Source organism: Urocitellus parryii, chromosome 7, assembly GCF_045843805.1.
Source record: "Urocitellus parryii isolate mUroPar1 chromosome 7, mUroPar1.hap1, whole genome shotgun sequence".
Taxonomy (NCBI): domain Eukaryota; kingdom Metazoa; phylum Chordata; class Mammalia; order Rodentia; family Sciuridae; genus Urocitellus; species Urocitellus parryii.
The window spans coordinates 129,131,165-129,152,641 of NC_135537.1; the positions used below are offsets into that span (position 1 = coordinate 129,131,165).

At 44.0% G+C, this 21,477-nt stretch overlaps 1 protein-coding gene and 2 non-coding genes across 4 annotated transcripts; all 3 read left to right on the plus strand.

The window, feature by feature from the left end:
* Nucleotides 1–716: 716 nt before the first annotated feature.
* Ctc1 (CST telomere replication complex component 1) lies at nt 717–21,445 on the plus strand. Of its 2 annotated transcripts, XM_026390661.2 has the most exons (23): nt 717–801; nt 2,108–2,271; nt 4,284–4,515; nt 4,836–4,861; nt 5,194–5,350; nt 9,184–9,462; nt 9,566–9,694; nt 10,258–10,490; nt 10,603–10,780; nt 10,876–11,076; nt 12,574–12,700; nt 13,454–13,568; nt 13,925–14,243; nt 14,324–14,413; nt 14,653–14,837; nt 16,897–16,949; nt 17,078–17,252; nt 17,565–17,642; nt 18,600–18,744; nt 18,836–18,900; nt 19,100–19,265; nt 19,370–19,496; nt 19,638–21,445. In XM_026390661.2, exons 1-23 carry the CDS (start codon nt 769–771, stop codon nt 19,730–19,732), a joined length of 3,372 nt encoding a protein of 1,123 aa, XP_026246446.2. In that variant the 5' UTR covers nt 717–768; the 3' UTR covers nt 19,733–21,445. The 2 variants fall into 2 exon arrangements, with proteins under 2 accessions (XP_026246446.2, XP_026246447.2); XM_026390662.2 differs by lacking the exons at nt 19,100–19,265; nt 19,370–19,496 and having other exon boundaries at nt 4,650–4,861.
* Trnai-aau (transfer RNA isoleucine (anticodon AAU)) lies at nt 20,815–20,888 on the plus strand. Its single transcript has one exon. It is a non-coding gene; the product is annotated as a tRNA-Ile (tRNA).
* Nucleotides 21,266–21,347, plus strand: Trnas-aga (transfer RNA serine (anticodon AGA)). The gene has a single exon. It is a non-coding gene; the product is annotated as a tRNA-Ser (tRNA).
* Nucleotides 21,446–21,477: the final 32 nt, after the last annotated feature.

The following is a 21,477-nucleotide window of genomic DNA, read 5'->3' on the forward strand; positions in this document are numbered from 1 at the left end:
CCCACTTGAGCTTCTCAAGTAGCTAGTATTACAGGTGTGGACCACTGCAAGGGCTTCACTCAACGCTTTACTTTTTTTTTTTTTTTTTTTTTAGTCTTTTCAGTAAGACTTTCATTATGCAAATGAAACACATCACCCCCCTGCATTTTCTACTTTTCTTTTCATAAACTTATTATTAACATTCTACATATTTTGCCTCTGTGCTCTCCACAGTCTACAAAGCTGTGCACTGACTGGCGGGTCTACTGAATTGGAAGATCAGGAAGTTTTCATTAATCCACAATTTTTCGTCAATTGTTTTTTTTTTAAGCAACAAGTACTATTCCTGGCACCAGAATACAAAGATAGAACAAAGTTCTTGACTTCTGGGAGCTCACAATCGAGTGGGGGAAGAGTTAAATTCTATGTGAGTTAAGGCCATGACACAAGTATGGACCACGTGATCTAACTGCATTAAGGAGGAAGCTCTTCTCCGGCAAGATCAGGAAGACTGAAAGATGCTTAGGAATTATCAATCATGTGGGCGGTGTCTGAGCTTCTGAGCTCTCCCACAACATCCCACGTGGAAGTCTAAAAAACGCCAGACAGGAAATCACGGTAGAACTGAGATGGCGAACTTGGGGAGCCCAGCCAGAAAAACTGAGAAGGATCCTGAGGACGTGAAGTGGGAGGAGCCAGGGCGCGCTCAGATGACGCCATCAAGAGGCCTCCGGTGGTCTCCTGCGCCCCGCGTTCGCGCGTTTTTCAGGGGCGGAGCTTTGGCGCATCATGGCGGCTGGCCAGGCTCAGGCTCTTAGCTCCGTGAGTGCTGCTTTCTGGTCCCCCTGCCCCTTTTTCCTTGATTTAGATTTTATTTCCGCTCATGTTGCTTCCATTATGTCTCTCTGCCCTCTCGACACTCCTGGTCGTGGTCGCGGGGTGAGGGGACTGTCAGTCAGTTTGCTCCTACTTCTCTCACTGGTTCTGCGAATATTTTTAGGTTATTGGTGCGGCGCCCGCTATGAACCTTAAGCGCGTCCCCATCCACTCTAGTGGCAAACCAGGAGCAGGTTAATGGGGGAGCTTGGGGATGTGGATTTCTGAAGGAGACCCCTGACGCAGCTGTACAGGAAAAGGAAAAGCTTCAGTCTAGCAGTGTGTGTAGGAGTAGTTAGCAAAGCAAGACCACACTGCAGACGTTACAAGGTGGACGCAAGTAAATACTTGTTGAACAGCAAGAGAGAGAGTAGGTGTCTTTAGAAAAAATAAGTTCAGCTGGGAATGGGCTTTGGAAGGATCCATGTCTTGCTGAACAGCACTTTTTACTGGGAGTTGTTTGGCGGATTTGGAGCAGAAGAGTAGGTGAGATTTGGGTTTTACTTTGCTTAAGTTGCAGTGTGGAGAGTTGGAAAGCTATGGTTGAAATGCACTGAAAGAGGATGGTGGCCCCAAGGATGGCAGCAGTGTTGAAGGTTCCAGAGGTGAAGACAGGATAAAAAAGATAATAAAGAGAATCTGAAGGACTGATCTTGTTTAGGAAAGGAAAGACTTAAGGAGTGCATTCTAGTTTCGGATAAAACAATATTTTTTGTTTGTTCTGTATGCTAAGTTAGTGAACAGAGCATTAAAGAGTGCTAGAAGAGCTAGGCTAAGTGATGCATGTCTGTAATCCCAAGGACTGGGAAGACTGAGGCAGGAGGATCCTAAGTTTGAGGCCAGTATATTTTTGTGTGTATTTAGCTTTTAGTAACTCAAATCCACACAACAGAAAAAAGAAATGATTACAAATTATATTCTGCTTATGTCTTTTTTTGTGTATTGTCCACTATCAGGAGGCATATTTTTATGTATTATAGGATAGTATGTCCTTTCCTTTTGTTTTTGTTTTTTTCTTCAGTGCTAGGGATAGAATGTCTAGGGCCTTGCACAGACTAGACAAGTGCTCTACCAGGGAACTACATTCCTGCCCTGAACTAAGACTTAAGGCTTCAAGTTCTAAATAACTATACTTTTGATCTTCATTTCTTATGCCCTCTGGATTTTTTTCCCCCTATTCCTTTATTCCCAAAAGATTCCTTGGGGCCAGAATAGTCATTAAAATGTTATAATCAGATTTACTTTTCCTCAGGAGCAAGCCTGGCTTGAAGCTGCCCAGACCTTCATCCAAGAGAGCCTTTGTCCAACTGGCAAGGGACCTAATGTCCAGTTCACTCAGTCAGTGATTGACTGTGTGAAGACTGTTTGGTTGTCCCAGGGGAAGAACCAAGGTTTTACACTGCCCCTCAGCTACAGGTATGAAAGTGGAGGTTGGCAGGAAGAATGAATTTGGGATTAAGAAGGAATTACCTATAGTTATAAAGAGGGGACGTGAAAAGAGTGAGTGGAGAACACAGTGGTCTAAATACAACCTCTTCTGTAGAACTTTCCTATTCTCCATCTAACATTCCTTTTCCTAAAATTCTCCTAAATTGGCTTAAGTCAAGTTTACGGAAAAGGAGAGGAAGAAAGAAGTGGGAAAAATAGAAAATTTGGAAAAAGAGCTCTCAAAGTGGGGAGAGAAGCTGGTGTTCTTTTCATTTTTGTGTATTTGGAAACTTAGATACAAAGAGATGTTGACTTTATGAAATATGGATTATTGTTTTTAAGACCTGAAGTTAGGTTTCTGAGCTTTTTTAAAAATTAATTTGGGTTTTCTTCTACACTACCATTTCATAAACTGTACGAGGCAATGTTAATAAAATACCACAAGAAAAGAATTTCATGGCTAAATAAATTGAGAGGTTCTGAATATAATAACATTCTCTGGGCGAGTCACAGGGCTTATTAATATATCCAGAGCTCTGAAAAGTTCTGCAGAAAGAAACTTTTTTACCTCCTCATAGAAATGACCATTATCTTGGAGACAGGTTCTGTTATCCACATCTATAATCCTAGCTATTTGTGAGGCTGAGTCAGGAGGATCACATGTTTGAGGTCAGCCTTGACAACTTAGCAAGGATATCTTGACAACAAGCAATTATATCTCAAAACAAATACAACAACAAAAACAAACCCCTTGGGGCTAGGGTTGTGGCTCAGCGATAGATGGCTTGGCTAGCACATTGGAGGCCCTAGGTCTGATCCTCAGCACCACACAAAAATAAATAAATAAAATAAAGGTATTATGTCCAACCACAACTGAAAAATAAATATTAAAAAAAAAACCTGTCTTAAACATGAGGTATATTATTCCCATGAATATGTTTACATTTTTACTACACATCTATCCCTAAGTAGTCTATTTTTTATTTTTTTTAAATTTTAACATTTAGTTTTTGGCGGACACAACATCTTTGTTTGTATGTGGTGCTGAGGATTGAACCCGGGTCGCACGCATACCAGGCAAGCGCGCTACCCGAGCCACATCCCCAGACCTGTTTTGTATTTTATTTAGAGACAGGGTCTCACTGAGATGCTTAGTGCCTCACCATTGCTGAGGTGATCTTCCTGTATCAGCCTTCCAAGCTGCTGGGATTACAGGTGTGCACCACTGCATCTGGCCATCTCCAGCCCTTTATATTTTTTATTTTTTGAGATTTTTGAGACAGGATCTCACTAAGCTGCTTAGGTCCTTGCTAAGTTGCTAAGACTGACCTTGAACTTGTGATCATGTACCTCAACCTTCCAAGTTGCTGGGATTACAGGTATGTGTGTACCATTGCACCCAGCTTTTTTTTTTTTTTTTTTTTGGTGCTAGGGATTGGCCCCCAGGCTTTATACGTGCTAAGTACGTGCTGTACCACTGAGCTATACCCCCATTGATAATTTAACTATTATTTGTATCATATCCAGTACCCACCATCTCAGCCTCAGCTTCCCAGCTGGTCTCTAGTACTGTGATATTCCATACTATGCAGGAAACTTGGCTGGGGCCATTGGAGTTCTCTATGGAGCTAAGAGCTGAGATGCTTTCAGGGGAGCTATTTGTGATATCTGTAAAGTATTCTCCACACACACTCATTTCTTCAGGGCCCCCTCCCCCACTTTCCTACTTCATGTTCTCCCTGGCACCATATTTTTCAAAATATTCGATGCAGACTTTCTTCTTGCATTCCCTGGATCTTTTCCAGTCACTGGGCCCAGACCTCATCTTTATTTTTTCTTAGACCTTCCCCCTCCCAATGTTTCCTTTTCACTCAAGCAAATAAACTCATGTCTAGTCATATTCCCTTTCAGTCCTTCCTTTCTCTTGGGGATAAGTCAGGGTTGAGGGTATCCTAGACTTAAACTCGTTTTGCAAAACCTCTGCTTTCTTCACTCTCCAGCTTTGTCTCAGTACAGAACCTCAGGACCTATCAGCATCTCCCATGCTGCAGCCATCTGTCCTGGAGCAGCATTGCATACCAGACATGGGCCCCAGAGGCTAGGCCAAATGGGGTCCCTCTTCCCCGGGAGCGACTGTTACTTGTAGGAACATTAACAGACCTTTCAGAGGAACAAGGATGCAGGAATGGAAGCCTCTACGTGAGAGATAACACTGGTAGCCTGGGCTGTGAGGTAAGCAGAAAGGGAAGGTCAGATACTTCAGATCCAAATTGGAATGGTGCCTAGGCAGCAAGGTAGCTAATATATAGAAGAGGTGGATTGGATACTAGGGTCCGGGTTAACCTGTGCTCTTGGCTTTTTCCTAGCTCATAGACCTGGACCTTTCTTGGTTGGGCCATCTCTTCCTGTTCCCCAGTTGGAGTTACCTCCCTCCTGCCAGGTGGAATTCCTCAAAGGAAGGGCACTTGGAGCTCTGGGAAGCTCCTGTACCAGTATTTCCTTTGACTATCAGTCCTGGCCCTCTCACACCCATCCCTGTCTTATACCCACAGATTGCATCCTGCCTGCTCAGGCATAGGTAAGTCTTCCCCTGTAGAGAAAGAAAAAATATTGTAAAGCTTGGAGGATGATGGTGATTCATTGAAGAGAGGGAAATAATAGTTTTGATAATCATATAAATGGAATGTTCCTAATCAAGGGAACAATGGAGGCTTAAAATATTAAGACTGTTAGTAGGAGGATTCTTCGAAGGCAAGCAGAATTTGAAGGATTTTAGAATAATACTTTGGGCTTTGGACGTTTTACCTTTTACCAGATTGTTCCTTACAATGAGGGAAGACATTTGTATAAAGGGAAAAAGAAAAGTTGGGGAGGGCGGACCTTCATTCTTTCCTTTCTCTTCCTTCTTAGAAGCAAGCTCAGAGGTGAGAAGCAAAATCTGGCCGGGAAGCTGATTCGATTGAGTGCTCTGGTGAAAAGTAAAAAGAAAGCATACTTTATCCTCTCTCTTGGTGAATTATCCCCAGCTGTTAGCCAAGCCATCAACCATGTGTCCATTATCGTCCAGGTGAGGATTAGGATCCATTCAGGGGCCTTTCAGTATGGAAGGTGTTCTAATAGAAATAACATTGTAGCAGGAACCAGAAAGGAAAGGAGGACAGCGGGGGAGACTTGTTTTCTGGAACAGTACCATAGAAGGAAGATTCTAGATAGTGTTGTTGTCTGTAAGCAGGTAGGGAATAGATTTTGCTGCTGTGCAGTTCATTTGAGTGGGTGGCCTTTTCATTGTATTTGACATTTTTAAAAATTGCCAGGGGCTGTTATTATATTTCCACAGTAGAGTATAGGTAACTATACTCTAACATACCTAGCATGTGTAAGGCCCTGGGTCCATTCCCATACTGAGAAAAAAAAATTCCCATGAAAAACCCAAAAAATTACCAAAATCACTTATTTTTCTCCTGCTTTAGGATGACCAAACAAAATTCAGTGCTGGGAATCAAACCCAGGGGTTGGTGCATATGAGGCAAACACTTTATCACTGAGCTATACCCCTTAGCTCCTGAAGCAATAAGTTTTAGGGGAGGGTCGGAGGGGTATTGGAGATTGAACTCAAGGATTTTACCACTGAGCTACATCCCCAGCCCTTTATATTTTGAGACAGGGTCTCACTAAGTTGCTTAGGACCTTGCTGAGTTGCTGAGGCTGGCCTTGAACTTGTGACCCTCCTATCTCAGCCTCCTGAGGTGCTGGGATGACAGATGTGTGACATCATGCCCAGCAAGCAATAAGTTTTAAGTAAGTCTAGCAGTATTTCAAGATGAGATGTGATGTCCACGGTCTGATTGGTGAGATTCAGCTGGGTTTTAGTTTTTTTGTTTTGTTTTGTTTTGTTTTTGGTACAAGGGATTGAACTCAGGGGTACTCTACTACTGAGCCACATCCCCAGCCCTATTTTGAATTTTATTTAGAGACAGGGTATGTACCACTGAGGTACATCCCCAGTCCTTTATTTTGATTTGTTTTGAGACAGGGTCTCACTAAGTTGCCAGGCTGGCCTTGAACTTGCTTAGTGTCTTGCCATTGCTGAGGCTGGCTTTGAACTCATGATCCTCCTGCCTCAGCCTCCCAAACCGCTAGGATTACTTACAGGTCGGTGTCACCCTGCCACCCTGCCCAGCTTTTTTTTCTTTTTTTAATATATGTATTTTTTTAGTTGTAGATGGACACAATACTTTTTTTTATTTATTTGTCTTTATGTGGTGCTGAAGAACAAACCCAGTGCCTCACACATGTGAGATAAGCGCTCTAGCACTAAGCCCCAACCCCAACCCCTCAGCTGGGTTTTGAGTAGAATGGAGTTTTGTGAAGTTGAGCAAGATGATTGTGAAGTTCAAGTGTCATGAGTGTGTTTTGAAGCCTCTGAGAATGGCAGCAGTGCTTTTCTGTCTGTGGGAGGAGCATGCCCTAGAAGATAGTTATATTCATGAGCAGTTTTATCCATAAAACTCCCTGAGGAAAAAGTTTTTTCAATTTCTTTAGCAGTTGCCTTTCTCTAGTTCATATTATGCCCTGCATGGCATTTCTGGACTTTTTTCATCGTGGTGCTCCTGTTTTTTTCCTCTTATAACCCCAAGAACATTCCCTTTTCTCACTTCACCTGTGTTTTCACTGCCCCCAAATTGTGCCTTGTACATTCAGAATTGTGAGCATTTTTTGTTGTTGCCTCCTCGTTCAAGTGCTAGTCTCTTCCTTTTACACTTATAAAAACCATGGGTAGACCATTCCATGTCTGAAATCCAAACTACTCCAACATCAGATTATAAGTGGAATATTCCATACCTGACCTTATGTGATGGGTTGAAGTTAGAACACAGGTGCACTAAAAATATCAGATAAAACTACCTTCAGTCTATATGTATGAGGTATATGTACAACATAAGTGAATTTAAAGTTTAGACTTGGGTTCCATCCCCAAGACATTTTGTATATGAATATGCAGATATTCCAGAATCTTAAAAAAAAAAATCCAAAATTTGAAACACTTATGGTCACAGGTATTTCAGATAAGGGTTACTCAGCTATATTATTCTTCAGGGCCCAGTTTAATTCGTCTTCGTTCAATAGGCTTCCCTGGTCATTCAGTCCATCCTGATAATCTGTCCCCCACCTCTCACCCGGCCTTTTTTTCCCCTTATAGTGTTAGGGGTTGAACCCAGAGTTACTTTATCATGGAGTTACATCCCCAGTCCTTTATTTTGATTTGTTTTGACTCAGGGTCTCACTAAGTTGCCAGGTTGGCCTTGAACTTGCTTTCCTCCTGTCTCGGACTCCTGAGTAGCTGGGATTAAAGGCAGTGCCACCATGCCTGGCTTTTCCAAATGCATATTGAAACCCTATCAAGGGCTGGGGATGTGGCTCAAGCGGTGGTGTGCTCGCCTGGCATGCGTGTGGCCCAGGTTCGATCCTCAGCACCACATACAAAGATGTTGTGTCCTCCGAAAAATAAAAAATAAATATTAAAAAAAAAGAAACCCTATCAAATGTGTTATTTTCAATACTTGATAATATACAGCTTTATTATTACTTTATTATTACTCTGTCTGTGTTTACCAGAGGTTTGAAATATGGTTGATAAAAGGGAATTGTTTATTGTACTTTCCTAGACCTCTATCCCAATACTAGATACATATATACCTAACACATATTGTTAACATAAATGAAATATTATGAGGTGGAAGAGGGGAAATGCTAAGAAGGGTGTATGTTTATCAACAGAGTATTTATGTAACCCACTTTCATATATAATGCAGACATTAATGTATTGCTAAAAATTAACATATTGATCTAATGGTTAAAAAAGGAATAGTTATTTCTAATTAAATTATGTGTATTCATTCTGAAGCAAATGTGAGGTGGAAACTATATTGAAAACAAAATGTGTTTCCACATAGAGAAACACTGTGGAGGGCTGGGGTTATGGCTCAGTGGTAGAGCACTTGCCTAGCATGTTTAAGGTACTGGGTTTGATTCTCAGCACTGCATATAAATAAGTGAATAAAATAAAAGTTGATCAACATCTAAAAAAAAATTTAAAAAAAAAGAAAAACACTGTGGATATGATTAAAATAAATACTAGTATATTATATTTATGCCTAAAATATTATGATAGGCATTGACATAAATGATGTGCTTTTCTTGAAAATGTTTTCTTTTATTCTTAATAAAGTACTGATAAGGGCTGGGGATGTGGCTCAAGCGGTAGCGCGCTCGCCTGGCATGCATGTGGCCTGGGTTTGATCTTAGCACCACATACAAACAAAGATGTTGTGTCCACTGAAAAATGAAAAATAAATATTGAAATTCTCAAAAAAAATAAGTAAATAAAGTACTGATAAAAACAAAGTATAATATATTATCAACTATGTGGTATTTACATTTCTGGAAAACTCAGTGTGTAATAAAAATTAAAAACTATAAATAAACAAATAAATAAAGGGGGCTAGGGATGCAGCTCAGTGTTAGGGTACCCCTGGGTTCAATTATTAGTACCTAAAACAAACAAAAAGCATTATATGTTAATGTTAGCACACATATTTAGGAAACCTGTTTTTGAAAAAAAATTTTTTTTAATAGAGTATTTATGTATTCTAAAGGAAGTTTTAGGGATGATTTGTATCTTGTGGAAGGAATTAGGAAATATTTGGCCTCTCCTGTGAGACAGGAGAGATCCTGAAAGTTCTGTGGCTTAAGATTTAATTGGTAAACAGGGAAAATTAAGATAGAAGTCTCAAGAGAAACAGGTCTTTGAGGTTAAATTATAATAGGAAGGAACTGACAAAAGGATGGTGCTGTAGGGAGCATCTCATGTGCCATGTTACCTACCTCTCTGTAAGCCAGATCCCTGCCCAGCTGGTGTGGCACCATGCTCTTTGGCCTGGTAAGGCCTATGTACTGACACAACTGCGAGTATCCAGGATCCCTGGTTACCATTACTGTGTTTGGATGACCAGTTCCTCCTCCCATCTGATGCTGCTGGAACCAGGACGTGTACAAGAGCTGGAGCTGGAAGGACCCTTCTTGGAGGCTGATTCCAAATCACATCCCACATCCAGCAACTTCCAGGACAAGAAGGGTCCAAAAGGTCTTATGCGGGATTCTAGACTCTTAAACTATATGGTAAGCCTGAGGAAGAGATAGATCCTACAGCTTGTAGGACAGGAAATGTGGTTATACAAGAGTAAGCAGATGGTGACCAACTGGACTTCTGGACTCTTTGCAGGGAACAGTCACTGGTGTGTTGAATGAGCCTGCTGGCCTCTATGAACTGGATGGGCAGCTAGGGCTCTGCCTTGCATATCAGCAGTTCCGTGCCCTCAGGCGGGTGATGCGACCAGGGGTCCGCCTGGAGGTATGTGAGAGATCAGGGCTGATTGCAAAGAGACCCTCCCAGTAACTTTTCTTACCTTCATAGGCTAGTCGTTTTTTGCAGCTGGATGAGAAACTCTGTTGCAAGAACATACAAATAACAAGTATTCAAGGAAATGCTTTTCTTAAAAAATGATTTGGACAAGAGCTTAGAAAGAAAAGGAGTAATCTTAAATTCTGGGAGGAGGGGTTGGGGTCAAAGCAGCTTCTTCACAGAAGGCCTTCTGATTAGGGGAAGAGATGGCTAAAGCACAGGTCTAGGACCAGGAGCCTAGGAAGAAGACAGAGCCACACCTATTCAGCCAGGGGTTACCTGGTCCTCAGAAAGAGCAAAGGCTTTCTAAAGCACATGGGAGATGATACTGACTTCGGGAAATGGGTTGTGATGGTAGGAGAGGTGTGAAGTCTGAAAGGAAATAGTAGCCAACATAGGGGAAGTCGTGTTCCTTTCTCCTGAAACCCAGGTAGCAGAGACTAGTTACCCTGCCTGGGGTCACTGACTTCAGTCTTCACTTTTTGCTTTTTCACTTTTTCATTTTTTTGCAGCTCCAGGATGTTCACCTCCTCCAGTCGGTGGGTGGAGGGACAACAAGACCAGTGCTAGCATCCTGCCTCCGTGGAGCTATCCTGCTTCGGGGTTTTTCCTGTCAGAAGCCTGGAAGACAGTCGTCCCACCAAGCTCATGGGGCTTCCCTGTATGAGCAGTTGGTGTGGGAATGGCAGTTAGGTCTTCCCCTCTACCTGTGGGCTGTCAAGGCCCTGGAGGAGCTGGCCTGCAAGTGAGAAGGATGAGGGTATGGGTTCGGGAGTAGGATACTTTCTCTGGAAGGGAAACAGGAACCTGGAACAGGGTCTTTGAGGGAAGTGACTGTGCTTCTTTCCCTGGTCAAGGCTATGTCCCCACTTGTTGAGACACAAGCAGTTCCTGCAGCATTCCTCTCCTGGAAACCCCAGTCTGGGATTACAACTCCTGGCTCCCACCCTGGATGCTCTAGCTCCGTCCAGCAGATCCATTCGGAATGCACATACAGAGATTCTTGAAGAGCCACATCACTGTCCCCTCCAGAAAGTATGAGGATGCAGGGAAAGGTGGGCGGCAGAACCAATGCACTGAAGGACCCCAGGGCACAGAGGACACAATTTGATTTCTCTTCTCCTTGACAGTATGCTCGGCTGCAGATTCCCTACTCTTTCCCAGCTCTGGACACTCTGGAAAAGGAAGGACGGTGTAGGGCTTGGGCCTCCTTTGACCCAAAGGTACTTCTGCCTCTCCCAGAGGCTGCCCACCTGTCCACATGCCAACTCAATAACCGCCTGGCCTGGTCCTGGCTCTGTCTGCTGCCTTCTGACTTCCACCCAGCCAAGGTAAGAGGCTCTACAGGCTTAAGGAACTACCTCTTTTTGCCATCCTTATTGCCCTGTCCTAGTCCAGGTCACTGTCACTTTTTGTCATTTAGACTATAGTCTTCTAGCTGCCCCATCTGTTCTTGGCCCCCACCAACTTATCTTCCCTGTGACAATTCAAAAGAGTGAGGTAAGCCAGGCACAGTGACACATACCTGTAATCCAAGCAGCTCAGGAGGCTAAGGCAGGAGGATCAAGACTTCAAAGCCAGCCCCAGCAACTTAGCAAGGCCTTAAGCAACTCAGTGATATCCTGTCTCAAAATAAAATATAAAAAAAGTGCTGGGGGTCTGGGGTTGTACTTAGTGGTATAGCGCTTGCCCTGCATGTATGAGGCACTGGGTTCGATTCTCGGCACCATGTATAAACAAATAAATAAAGGTCCATCAATAACTAATAAAATATCTTTTAAAAAAATGCTGGGGATGTGGCTTCGTAGTTAAGTGCCCCTGGGTTTAATCCCTATGACCAAAAAAATATAAATAAATAGATAATAAATAGGGCTAGGGATATGGCTTAGTGGTTGAGTGCCCCTACTTTCAACCCCTGGTACAAAAAAAAGGGAAGAGTGAGGTAAAAATGTAACTTAGAGCTGGGTATGATGACACATGGCTGAACAGTTGGGAGGTTCAGCAAGTATCACAGGTTTGAGGCCAGCCTGGTCAACATAATGAGATCCTGTCTCAAAATAAAAAGGAGCTATGGCTAAAGCTCAGTGATGGGGCACTTGCCTAGCATGCATGAGGCTCTGGGTTCACTCCCTAGTACTAAAAAAGAAGAAGAAATTTAACATGGACTATGGGATTATCTTGCTTAAATCCTTTTCTGGTTCTCCTAGTATTCATAAAGTAAAACCAAACTTGTCGGGCTGGGGATGTTGCTCAAGCGGTAGCGCACTCGCCTGGCATGCGTGCGGCCCGGGTTCGATCCTCAGTACCACATACAAAGATGTTGTGTCCGCCGAAAACTAAAAAATAAATATTAAAATTAAAAAAAAAAAAAAAAAAAACTTGTCCCAAGAGGTCCTGCATGGTCTCTCTCTGTTTTTTTTTTTTTTTTTTAACATAGGGTCGCTGTACTCTTTTTTTTTTTTTTTTTTTTTTTAATATTTATTTTTCAGTTTTCGGCGGACACAACATCTTTGTTTGTATGTGGTGCTGAGGATTGAACCCGGGCCACACGCATGCCAGGCGAGCTCGCTACCGCTTGAGCCACATTCCCAGCCCCTGCATGGTCTCTTAACTCTAACCCCTATTTATTCCTACTAAATGTGTGACTGCGGTATATTGTGGTATTTTTTCATGTCTGTCTTCTTTGAGTATAGATGCTTCGTGGTCAGAGACCATGTGCTTTTTGTTCATTTTATAGTGCTACCATTTAACACAGTGCCTGGCATATAGTGAATGTTCAATATTGGTTTAATTAAGTTTTTAATATGTTGGCCTTCCTCTTCCTGCAGGCTTTAGTCGGGGTTCTGGTGGCTTCATCTCATAAAGGTTGTCTGCAACTTCGGGACCGAAGTGGTTCCCTCTCCTGCCTGCTCCTGGCCAAGCACTCACAACCCCTCACTGACCCACAGCTTGTAGGTATGAAGCTCAGAGTTAAAAAGATGGTGGTATAGGGTAGAGGTTCTCATAATCAAGGGTGCCAGGAGGAAGCTTTTGCAGGAGTTTGCTAGAGATCTGAAGTAACATGATAATTAACAACTTTGGTTAGAGGCCAGGCACAGTGGTACATGACTATAATCCCAGCCACTTGGGAGTCTGAGGTAAGAGGATTACAAGTTTGAAGACAGTCTGAGCAACTTGGTGAGAGCCTGTTTTGAAATAAAAAGGACTGTGAGTGTAGCTCAGTGGTAGAATGCCCCTGGGTTCCATCCCTACCACCACAAAAACAAAACAAAAAAATAATAGTTTTGGGGTGAAGTTTGGGAGACTGATATGGCAAGTAGGAAAAAAAGGAGCCAGGGAACCCCTAGCCAGAACTACAATTCCCAACATTTATTTCTGCCTCCATGGCTCCTAGCACACACCAGAATTACAATTCTTGTTTATAATATTCTTAATTTGGAAAAATAATGGTTTTATTTGGCTTACTGGAGATACATACAGGGCAACCCTGGAGAAGAAATTTTGTTTGGCATTTTCAAGATTTGTGTAAAAGTACAATCAAAGCCTTTTCAACTGGAAGGCCAGGGACAGGATTGTACATGCAGATGGGATGGTTTCTCCCTGGAGGTATCACCCCTCTAGGGAGTTGAGGGCTGGTGGTCACTTGTGGACCTTCACAAGTTAGGGGAGCAGTTCTCTTTTCTTGCAAAAATAGAGACTTTCTTCTAGGCTGCCTGATACGGACAGAGAAGTTCCAGTTGGTGGTAGAGAGGGACATCAGAAGCAACTTCCCTTCCTGGAAGGAGCTAGGCATGACTGGTTTCATCCAGAAACAACAGTCCAGGTGGGCTTCTTGGGTTAGTGACTGTCCTCTTAAGTCTGAGAGGAAGGAAGGGTCTGGTGCAGGTTGGGGGATATTGAGGCCGAAAACACCCAATGGCTGGGCATAATGGCACAGACCTGTAATTCCAAGACTTGGGAGGCAGAGGCAGGAAGATTGCAAGTTTCAGAACAGCCTCAGCAACTTAGTGAGGTCCTAAGCAACTTAGCAAAACTCTGACTCAAATTTTAAAAAAGGGTTGGGGGACAGTGGGAATATAGCTCAGTGGTAAAGCACTCCTGGGGTCAATTCTCAGTACCATTTTAAAAAAAGAGAAAAACATCCAATGCCTACATCACTGTTTCTCTCTGTCCCAACAGAGTCTACGTCCAGTTCTTTCTGGAGGATGCCCTGATCCTTCCTGTGCCCAGATCCTTTCATCACTCCTCAGCACCTCCTCAGACAGAGTCTACCGGTGTAGAGGGACCCCACATAGGACAGAGCCGACTATTCTTGCTGTCCCACAAAGAGGCCCTCATGAAGCGGAATTTTTGTGCCTCCTCAGGAGCCACCTCAGGGTTGCCCAAGCCCACCCTCAGTTTCCATGTATCAGGTTGTTGGCTTGGGGGCACCCAGAGGAAGGAGGGGACTGGTTGGGGCCCGCCTGAGCCCCTGACAGATGAGAGCAAGGATCAGAAGGTAAACTGGCCTCTAGGACTTAACTTTCCCTACACTGAGCTCTAGGCTGGGACTCAGCACCCTGCTGTCCTTCCTCACAGGTTCTTCTCATCTTCCTTGGCTCTTCGGTCCGCTGGTTTGAGTTTTTGCACCCAGGGCAGGTTTACCGATTTGTGGCTCCTGGCCCTGCTGTGAGTGCCCTATTTCATCTTACCCTTCCCTAGAAAGTTGTGTTTGGGGTGGAGTTAAAAGGGTATACTAGCCCTTCCAGCTCTCCTAGAAGAAGGCTGGGTTTAGATGACCTAGAAGGCATCTCTACGTTGAGATCCTTTCCTTCACCAGGCTCTAGAAAGAAAGCAACATTGGAAGCTTTTGTGAACCATCTCTTGCCCAGCACATACTCAGAGGCAGTCTTCCCATTTCCTGGCAGACACCAAAGTTGTTCGAGGTGGAAGAGTCATCCTGCACATCTCAGCGTCCTCTGGAGTTGGCTGGCTGTGTGTCCTGCCTCACCGTCCAGGATGAGTGGACCCTGGAGCTTGAGAGCTCTCCAGATGTTCTGGGAATACCCAAAGCATTGCCTGAATCCTCGCTAACCAACTTGCTTAGTGCCAAGTAAATGTCCACCAGCCCCTTCAGTTAATTTGACCATGCTCCATGTTTATTGGGTTTGGTAAATAGTCTGTTCTCTTTTTCAACCTAGAATTCCTGAGCTTAAGTGGTCCTCCTGCCTGATCCTCCTAAGTATCTGGGATTGCAGGTGTACCATCACACCCAACTAACATGTTTTGTTTCTTTTCTTTTTTGGTATCAGAAATTGAACTCAGCAGCACTTAACTACTTTTTATTTATTTATTTTGAGATAGGATCTTGCTAAGTTTCTTAGGGCCTTGCTAAATTGCTAAGGCTGGCTTTGAACTTGTGATCCTTTTGCCTCCCTAGCTGCTGGATTACAGGCATGTATCACCATGTGGGGCAACATGTTTCTTTAATGTGATTTATGTGGTAGAGGGGTAATGTCAGTGCAAGAGGGAAATTGTGTTTCATACTGAGTTTTTCCCCAAGTGCATCAGATTTGGAAATGATCACAAGCCAGGTATTCTTACACTTAAGGAAAAGCTTTAGCAATATGAAAAACCTCCAAAAGTATAAGGAAAAGTGCTGAAAATACAGAGAAGGACCTTCATTTAGTGCAAGAAGTAGCCAGCTGATGGCTGCAGGAAAAACAGTAATCCTGGTATAAGCTTTGTGGGGTAATTGCAAGTACAAATGAAAAAGCTGTGGAGAAATTTCTCCCTGTATTAAAAAAATCCCATTGGGTTGTCTGTAATTTTTGTGAAATTAATCTATTAGAAGTGAATGTTTAAAGACAGTAGAATGAACCAGATGTAACTTTCCTATGTTCGTATACCACCTGTGAAACTCCACATCATGGAGATCCATAATTAGAATGGGATCCTGATTTGAATAAATTATACTCCATATATGTATAATGTCATATATGTGTAAAAACAACAACCACAAAACACCCCCAAAAACAAAAATAAGAAGTGAATGTTTTGAGCTGGGCATAGTGGCACATACCTGTAACCTTCAATGGCTCAGGAAACTAAGGCAGGAGGCCCTAAGCAACTTGGCGAGACCCTGTCTCAAAATAAAAAGGGCTGGGGATGTGGCTCAATGGTTAAGTGCCCTTGTGTTCAGTCTTGTTCTATATGTTCTGTACCTCCCGCCCCCCAAAAAAGAAGTGAATTTTGGCGGACACAACATCTTTGTTTGTATGTGGTGCTGAGGATTGAACCCGGGCCACACACATGCCAGGCGAGCACGCTACCGCTTGAGCCACATCCCCAGCCCCAGAAGTGAATTTTTTGAGATGAGGATGAAGCTCAGTAGTAGAACATTTGCCTAACAAGCTGTGGGATCAATCCCTGGTACCACACCAAAAAAAGAATGTTTCCAAGGACCTATATTTTTAGGGAGGGGGCCTGAACCCCAAGGCTCAAATGACAGACTGAGATTCTAGATGGAAATACAAGTGGTGATAGAAGGAAAAGTCTTTGGTAAAGCCTGTGCTTCCAAAGTTATGTCAGTTTCTTTCTTTTAATTAAAAAAAAATTTTTTTCCCATTACTGGGATTTGAACCCACGGGTCCTCTACTATTTTTTTTAAAGAAGAGAGAGACAGAATTTTTAATATTTATTTTTTAGTTTTCGGCGGACACAACATCTTTGTTTGTATGTGGTGCTGAGGATCGAACCCGGGCTGTACCCATGCCAGGCAAGCGCGCTACCGCTTGAGCCACATCCCCAGCCCCAGGGTCCTCTACTATTGAACTGTGTCCCCAGTCTTTTTAAATTTTCATACAGGGTCTTGCTGAATTTCCTAGGCTGGCTTGGAACTTGTGATCCTCTTGCCTCAACTTCCTAAGTAACTGGGATTATAGGGGTGCGTCATCACAGAGTTGTACAGGATTTGAATGCACTGCCACAACCCTGTTTTTCCCACACATCTTGTTTTAGTGAAGAGTTTGGCAGAGCTCAAGGTATTCTAGGGATCTTATTTGTAATATTTCAGCTGATACTGTCGCTCCTTTTTCTGTTCTTTGGACTGACCCTTTATGTCCTATATGGTCTTGTACCTCTGTTCCTAGCGTATTTCTTTTACCTTCCAGCCTCACTGATTCCTTGGTGTCTTTCTCAGCTGCGATTTTGTCACGGATAATGTGTGAGTCACTTCAGCCCCTTTGCACGCAAAGCCTGGTAATGACTGCTCCTTCAGGAGCAAAGTATGATAAAATGATGGGACCTTGTGCCCTGACAGATCCCACTAGCCACCCTCCCCTTCTTCTGTAGGGAACACTGAGGATGTAAGAAGGTGTGTGAAGATAACTGTATCTATAGAGACTGTTGACTCTGAATTCCCCCCTCGCCTGGACATATATATTGAAGACCCACACTTGCCTCCCCCACTAGGACTTCTCCCAGGAGCTCGAGTATACTTTTATCAACTGGAGAAAAGGGTTTCCAGGTGAAAATCTGTGTTGTGTGGTCACATCTCCTCTCCTACTTAGGTGCTTCTCTTGAACACTTAACCTCCACAAACTGTGCATAAGGACAGCTTCTCTTTGCCATTTCTTTCAGTGTTAGTCTGTTGTAAATGCCTTCCACCTTCTTGAGATATTGCAGACCAGTCCTTCTCTTATTCCTCTTGCTGTGGTAGAGCTGGATCCAGAGTACATCCCTGGGAGTCGGGGAGTAGCCAACTTATAAGTTGTGGTCCATGAATCCCAGCTCCCACCCTATTCTGATTACTTTCTCCTCACCCTCTCTATTCTTGCAGATCCCACAATGTTTATTGTTGCTTCCGGTCATCCACTTACGTGCAGGTCCTGAGTTTTCCCCCGGAGACCATAGTCAGGTCAGTATCTAGGTCCTGACTCTTTTTTTTTTTTTTTTTTAAATATTTATTTATTAGTTCTCGGCAGACACAACATCTCTGCTGGCATGTGGTGCTGAGGATCGAACCCGGGCCGCACGCATGCCAGGCGAGCGCGCTACCACTTGAGCCACATCCCCAGCCCAAGGTCCTGACTCTTAAACTTCATGACCTCACACCCACATCCCACTCATGTCTCTGGCTCTGGAACTTCTGCCATTATCACAGTATGACTGTTGAGTCAGAAGGATTCCTTATATCCCAAATAAAGAATGCCCAATACCTGTAATTTTACCTAGAAAGATTTAACATTCTAGACTTTGGAAGGATTTTCAGTCTAAAATGTAAATATCTCTTTCTTGGCTAACATCTTATGTTCAAGACTGATAAATAATTGGTGACTGTTGGAGATGAGGAATCAAAATTGGGATGGGGGGGCCATAAGGTTTCCAGGAGAACATGGAACCCACAACTATCTCCATCCCCATGGCTGCTAATTTCTGCCTGTTTTTTTTTTTTTTTCTTTTTATCTCTCTCTCTTTTTTCCCCCCTTGGATTGAACTCAGGGTGCTATACAACTGAGCTATATCTCCATACCTTTTTATGTTTTATTATTTGACAGGGTCTTGCTTTAAGTTGCTCAAGTTTATCTTGAACTTTTGATCTTTCTGCCTCATCTTGCTGGGATTAAAGGCACATTCTACCATGTCTAGTTCCTTCTGCCTGTTTCTTTCTCTTTTTGTTTTTAGAGAGAAAGAGAGAGAGAGAGAGAATTTTTTTAATATTTATTTTTTAGTTTTCGGCGGACACAACATCTTTGTATGTGGTGCTGAGGATCTAACCTGGGCCGCACGAATGCCAGGCGAGCGCACTACAGCTTGAGCCACATCCCCAGCCCTCTGCCTGTTTCTTGATCCATCTCTTTCTCTGTTTCCATAGTGCTCCATTGCCTCACATCTACCTGGCTGAACTTCGGCAGAGTAGCTGGGGCCCATTCCAGGCCACTGCTTCTTGCCATGTTGTTTCTGTTGTCAGCCTCCAGCTCCAGTGGGTGTGTGCTCATTGTACCAGTGTCTGCCCCCAGGTATGGAGGGGAACAGGATGAGCTGGGTGTGCAATGTCAGAGGGACGTGATGGGACAAAGAGGACTTTTCTAACCACTTTTTTCATCCCAGGGAAAGTGCCTTCGTCAGGGTCCCACTTGCTTCACTCAGGCATCTATAAGCCAAGCCAGCATCAGGTGAGCACCTATCACACTGTTTTACTCCCTTGTTAAACAGCTTCTCTGAGTTAGCATAATTTCTAGCTCATGGGAATTGTTTAATAAATATTTTTAGAATGAATGAGGGTACACTGAGCTGAAGATTGGGAATGATGGGGAGGGAGGTGTGTTGGATCCAGGAGATTGACCACTTGGGAGTTTTTTATTTCTCCCCCAGGCTTCTGGTAGAGGATGGGACTGCTGAAGCTATGGTGACCTGTACAGATTATCATGTGGCAGCAGCACTAGGGTTGTGTGCTAATGAGTGGTCCTCCCTCCTAGAATTTGTCCGAAAGCCAGGGAGAGTAGTCTTGCAATTTATGGAACCTGGAGCCCAACTAGAGGTGAGATGTGACTGGAAGGTAGGGGCTCAGATACCCAGCTTCCTGGGACTTTGGTAAAAGGTTGGGAGCTTGAGTTCTGACTAACCCGGAGTTTCCTTTTCTAGTCTTCAGCTAAGACTGAGGATCCTTTGACACTCTACCTCCACACACTTTGTACCAGCCCCTCTGTCCTCCGCCCCATTGTGCTTTCTTTTGAGCTTGAGAGGAAACCCTCTAATATTACTCCATTAGGTAAGGGTGGTGCAGATAAATGGGTCCCAGGGAGGAGGCATAAAGAGTCAATAGGGAATTTTTGGAGTTGGGGAGAAGAGTGGTGAGTGGATACTAAAAACCACATGTGTGGTGTTTGTTTTTCTTCTCTTCCAATCTCAGAACCTCCTCGGCTACAGCGGTTCCAATGTGGAGAGCCTCTCCTGACTCGGGTGAATCCCAGGCTCCGACTGGCCTGTCTTTCTATCCAGGAGTAAGAGTACCCCATCTCTTTGGGGGCTTTTGCTTCCTCTTGTTAACCTGAACCACAAGGATCATCAGAAAATTCTTCCTTAGGGAAGGATTCAGGCCTTTTTCCCCCTGGAGTGGTTGTGGCCACTCCCCACATCCTTGGATTCACCAGCTGCTACCCCACTGTAATTTCTTTTATTCTGGTGCCAGCCTGTCTCAGGAACATTGTGGGAACAGCAAATCCTGCACTATTGATATTTCCTTTGCTTGAGAGTCAAGGCATCTGCACTCACAGGTGGACCTAAGCATTTTGATCTTCCTTTGTGGCAGGAACTAGAGGAACAGAAAAGGCTTGCTCCTTGTGAGGATGTTGTGACAGGTTCTTTGACCTGCAATAAAGCACTCTGGGGACATTTCTCATTTAGGTTCATCTCTACAGTCTCAATCTCTCTGACTCCCTGGTGGCTATAGCACCTTTGTTCATCATTTCAACCCCTTGTTTACACTATTGTGGAAAGCGATTTGTAGAAGAGCTTCTGGTCCAGCAGACTGATACCAAAGTCAGATCCCACAGGGAGTAAATTGAGGAGTGGAGGGCAGTTGGGAGAATATGGCTATGGTGCTCTCAGCAAGGCTGGGCCTGGGGAAAAGTGAAGTATGAGAGCCTAGAGACACTGGGAAGTACAGCATGGGTGTGGGGAGGGAAGCATCAAGCACTAGGAGGAGCATGTGAAGACTCTGGATTCCTCCACTGTCAAGACTCCACATAAAGGGTCAGCACGGTGGGTTTCCCCAGGGCCTCGGTATATCGTTTGACCCAAGAGGAGATCAGGAACATCCAAACCAACGGATAGAATTATGATCTGCACGTGTTTTGTTGTTCTCTCATTTCAGCTGAGAGCTGCTTGCTTCTAGGTGGAGAGGTAGGGCAAAGCCCCTTTACAGCACTTAAAGAGCATTTCTTCTTGGCTGTTAGATAGGCTTCAGTCGGCATTGGGGTATCTTAATTTGACTCGCCAAGGTTGTGATTTCCATGTTTTGGCTGGATTTGCTCCTTCCCTAACAGAATACCAGAAGTGGAGAAGCGGGGAGCAAATAGGGCATGTCTGGCCGGTTAGCTCAGTTGGTTAGAGCGTGGTGCTAATAACGCCAAGGTCGCGGGTTCGATCCCCGTACGGGCCAGAGTTTTCTGATTTTCCTCAATCTTCGGCCCTGAAATACTCCTGCCCCACCTCGGAGCTTTTTGATCACCGAGCGTTACACCTACTGTTTCTCAAAACAACTTCCTACAGCGCTCCAGGAACTGGAAAGAGACCCACACAGGCATCTTCGCGTCCTCTTCCGGGAGGCTCAGTTATCGGAGGCTGTTGGGAGAATGGAGAAGATCTCCAAAAAGGCGGGGCCGGAAGGCAAAGGCTGACTCCAATTCTATTTGATTCTGTCGTTTTCGCGGTCCTGTCTCAGTCCTAATAGGCTTGGAATAAAAACAGTAACAAAGAGCATAGTGCTTGTGACGTGGGGGAACTAAGAAAGGCACAGAAAGAACTTTACATAGGCGTGTAGTCGTGGCCGAGTGGTTAAGGCGATGGACTAGAAATCCATTGGGGTCTCCCCGCGCAGGTTCGAATCCTGCCGACTACGTGTAGTTTTTGCTCTTGCTCGAGGAGACCCTCTAATCCAATCGGCACTCTCCAAATACCATTATCTCAGAATTCTAGAATATGAGAAGCGCCCCAACTGCTCACTTCTTGCTATGTTTCAAAGTATTTCC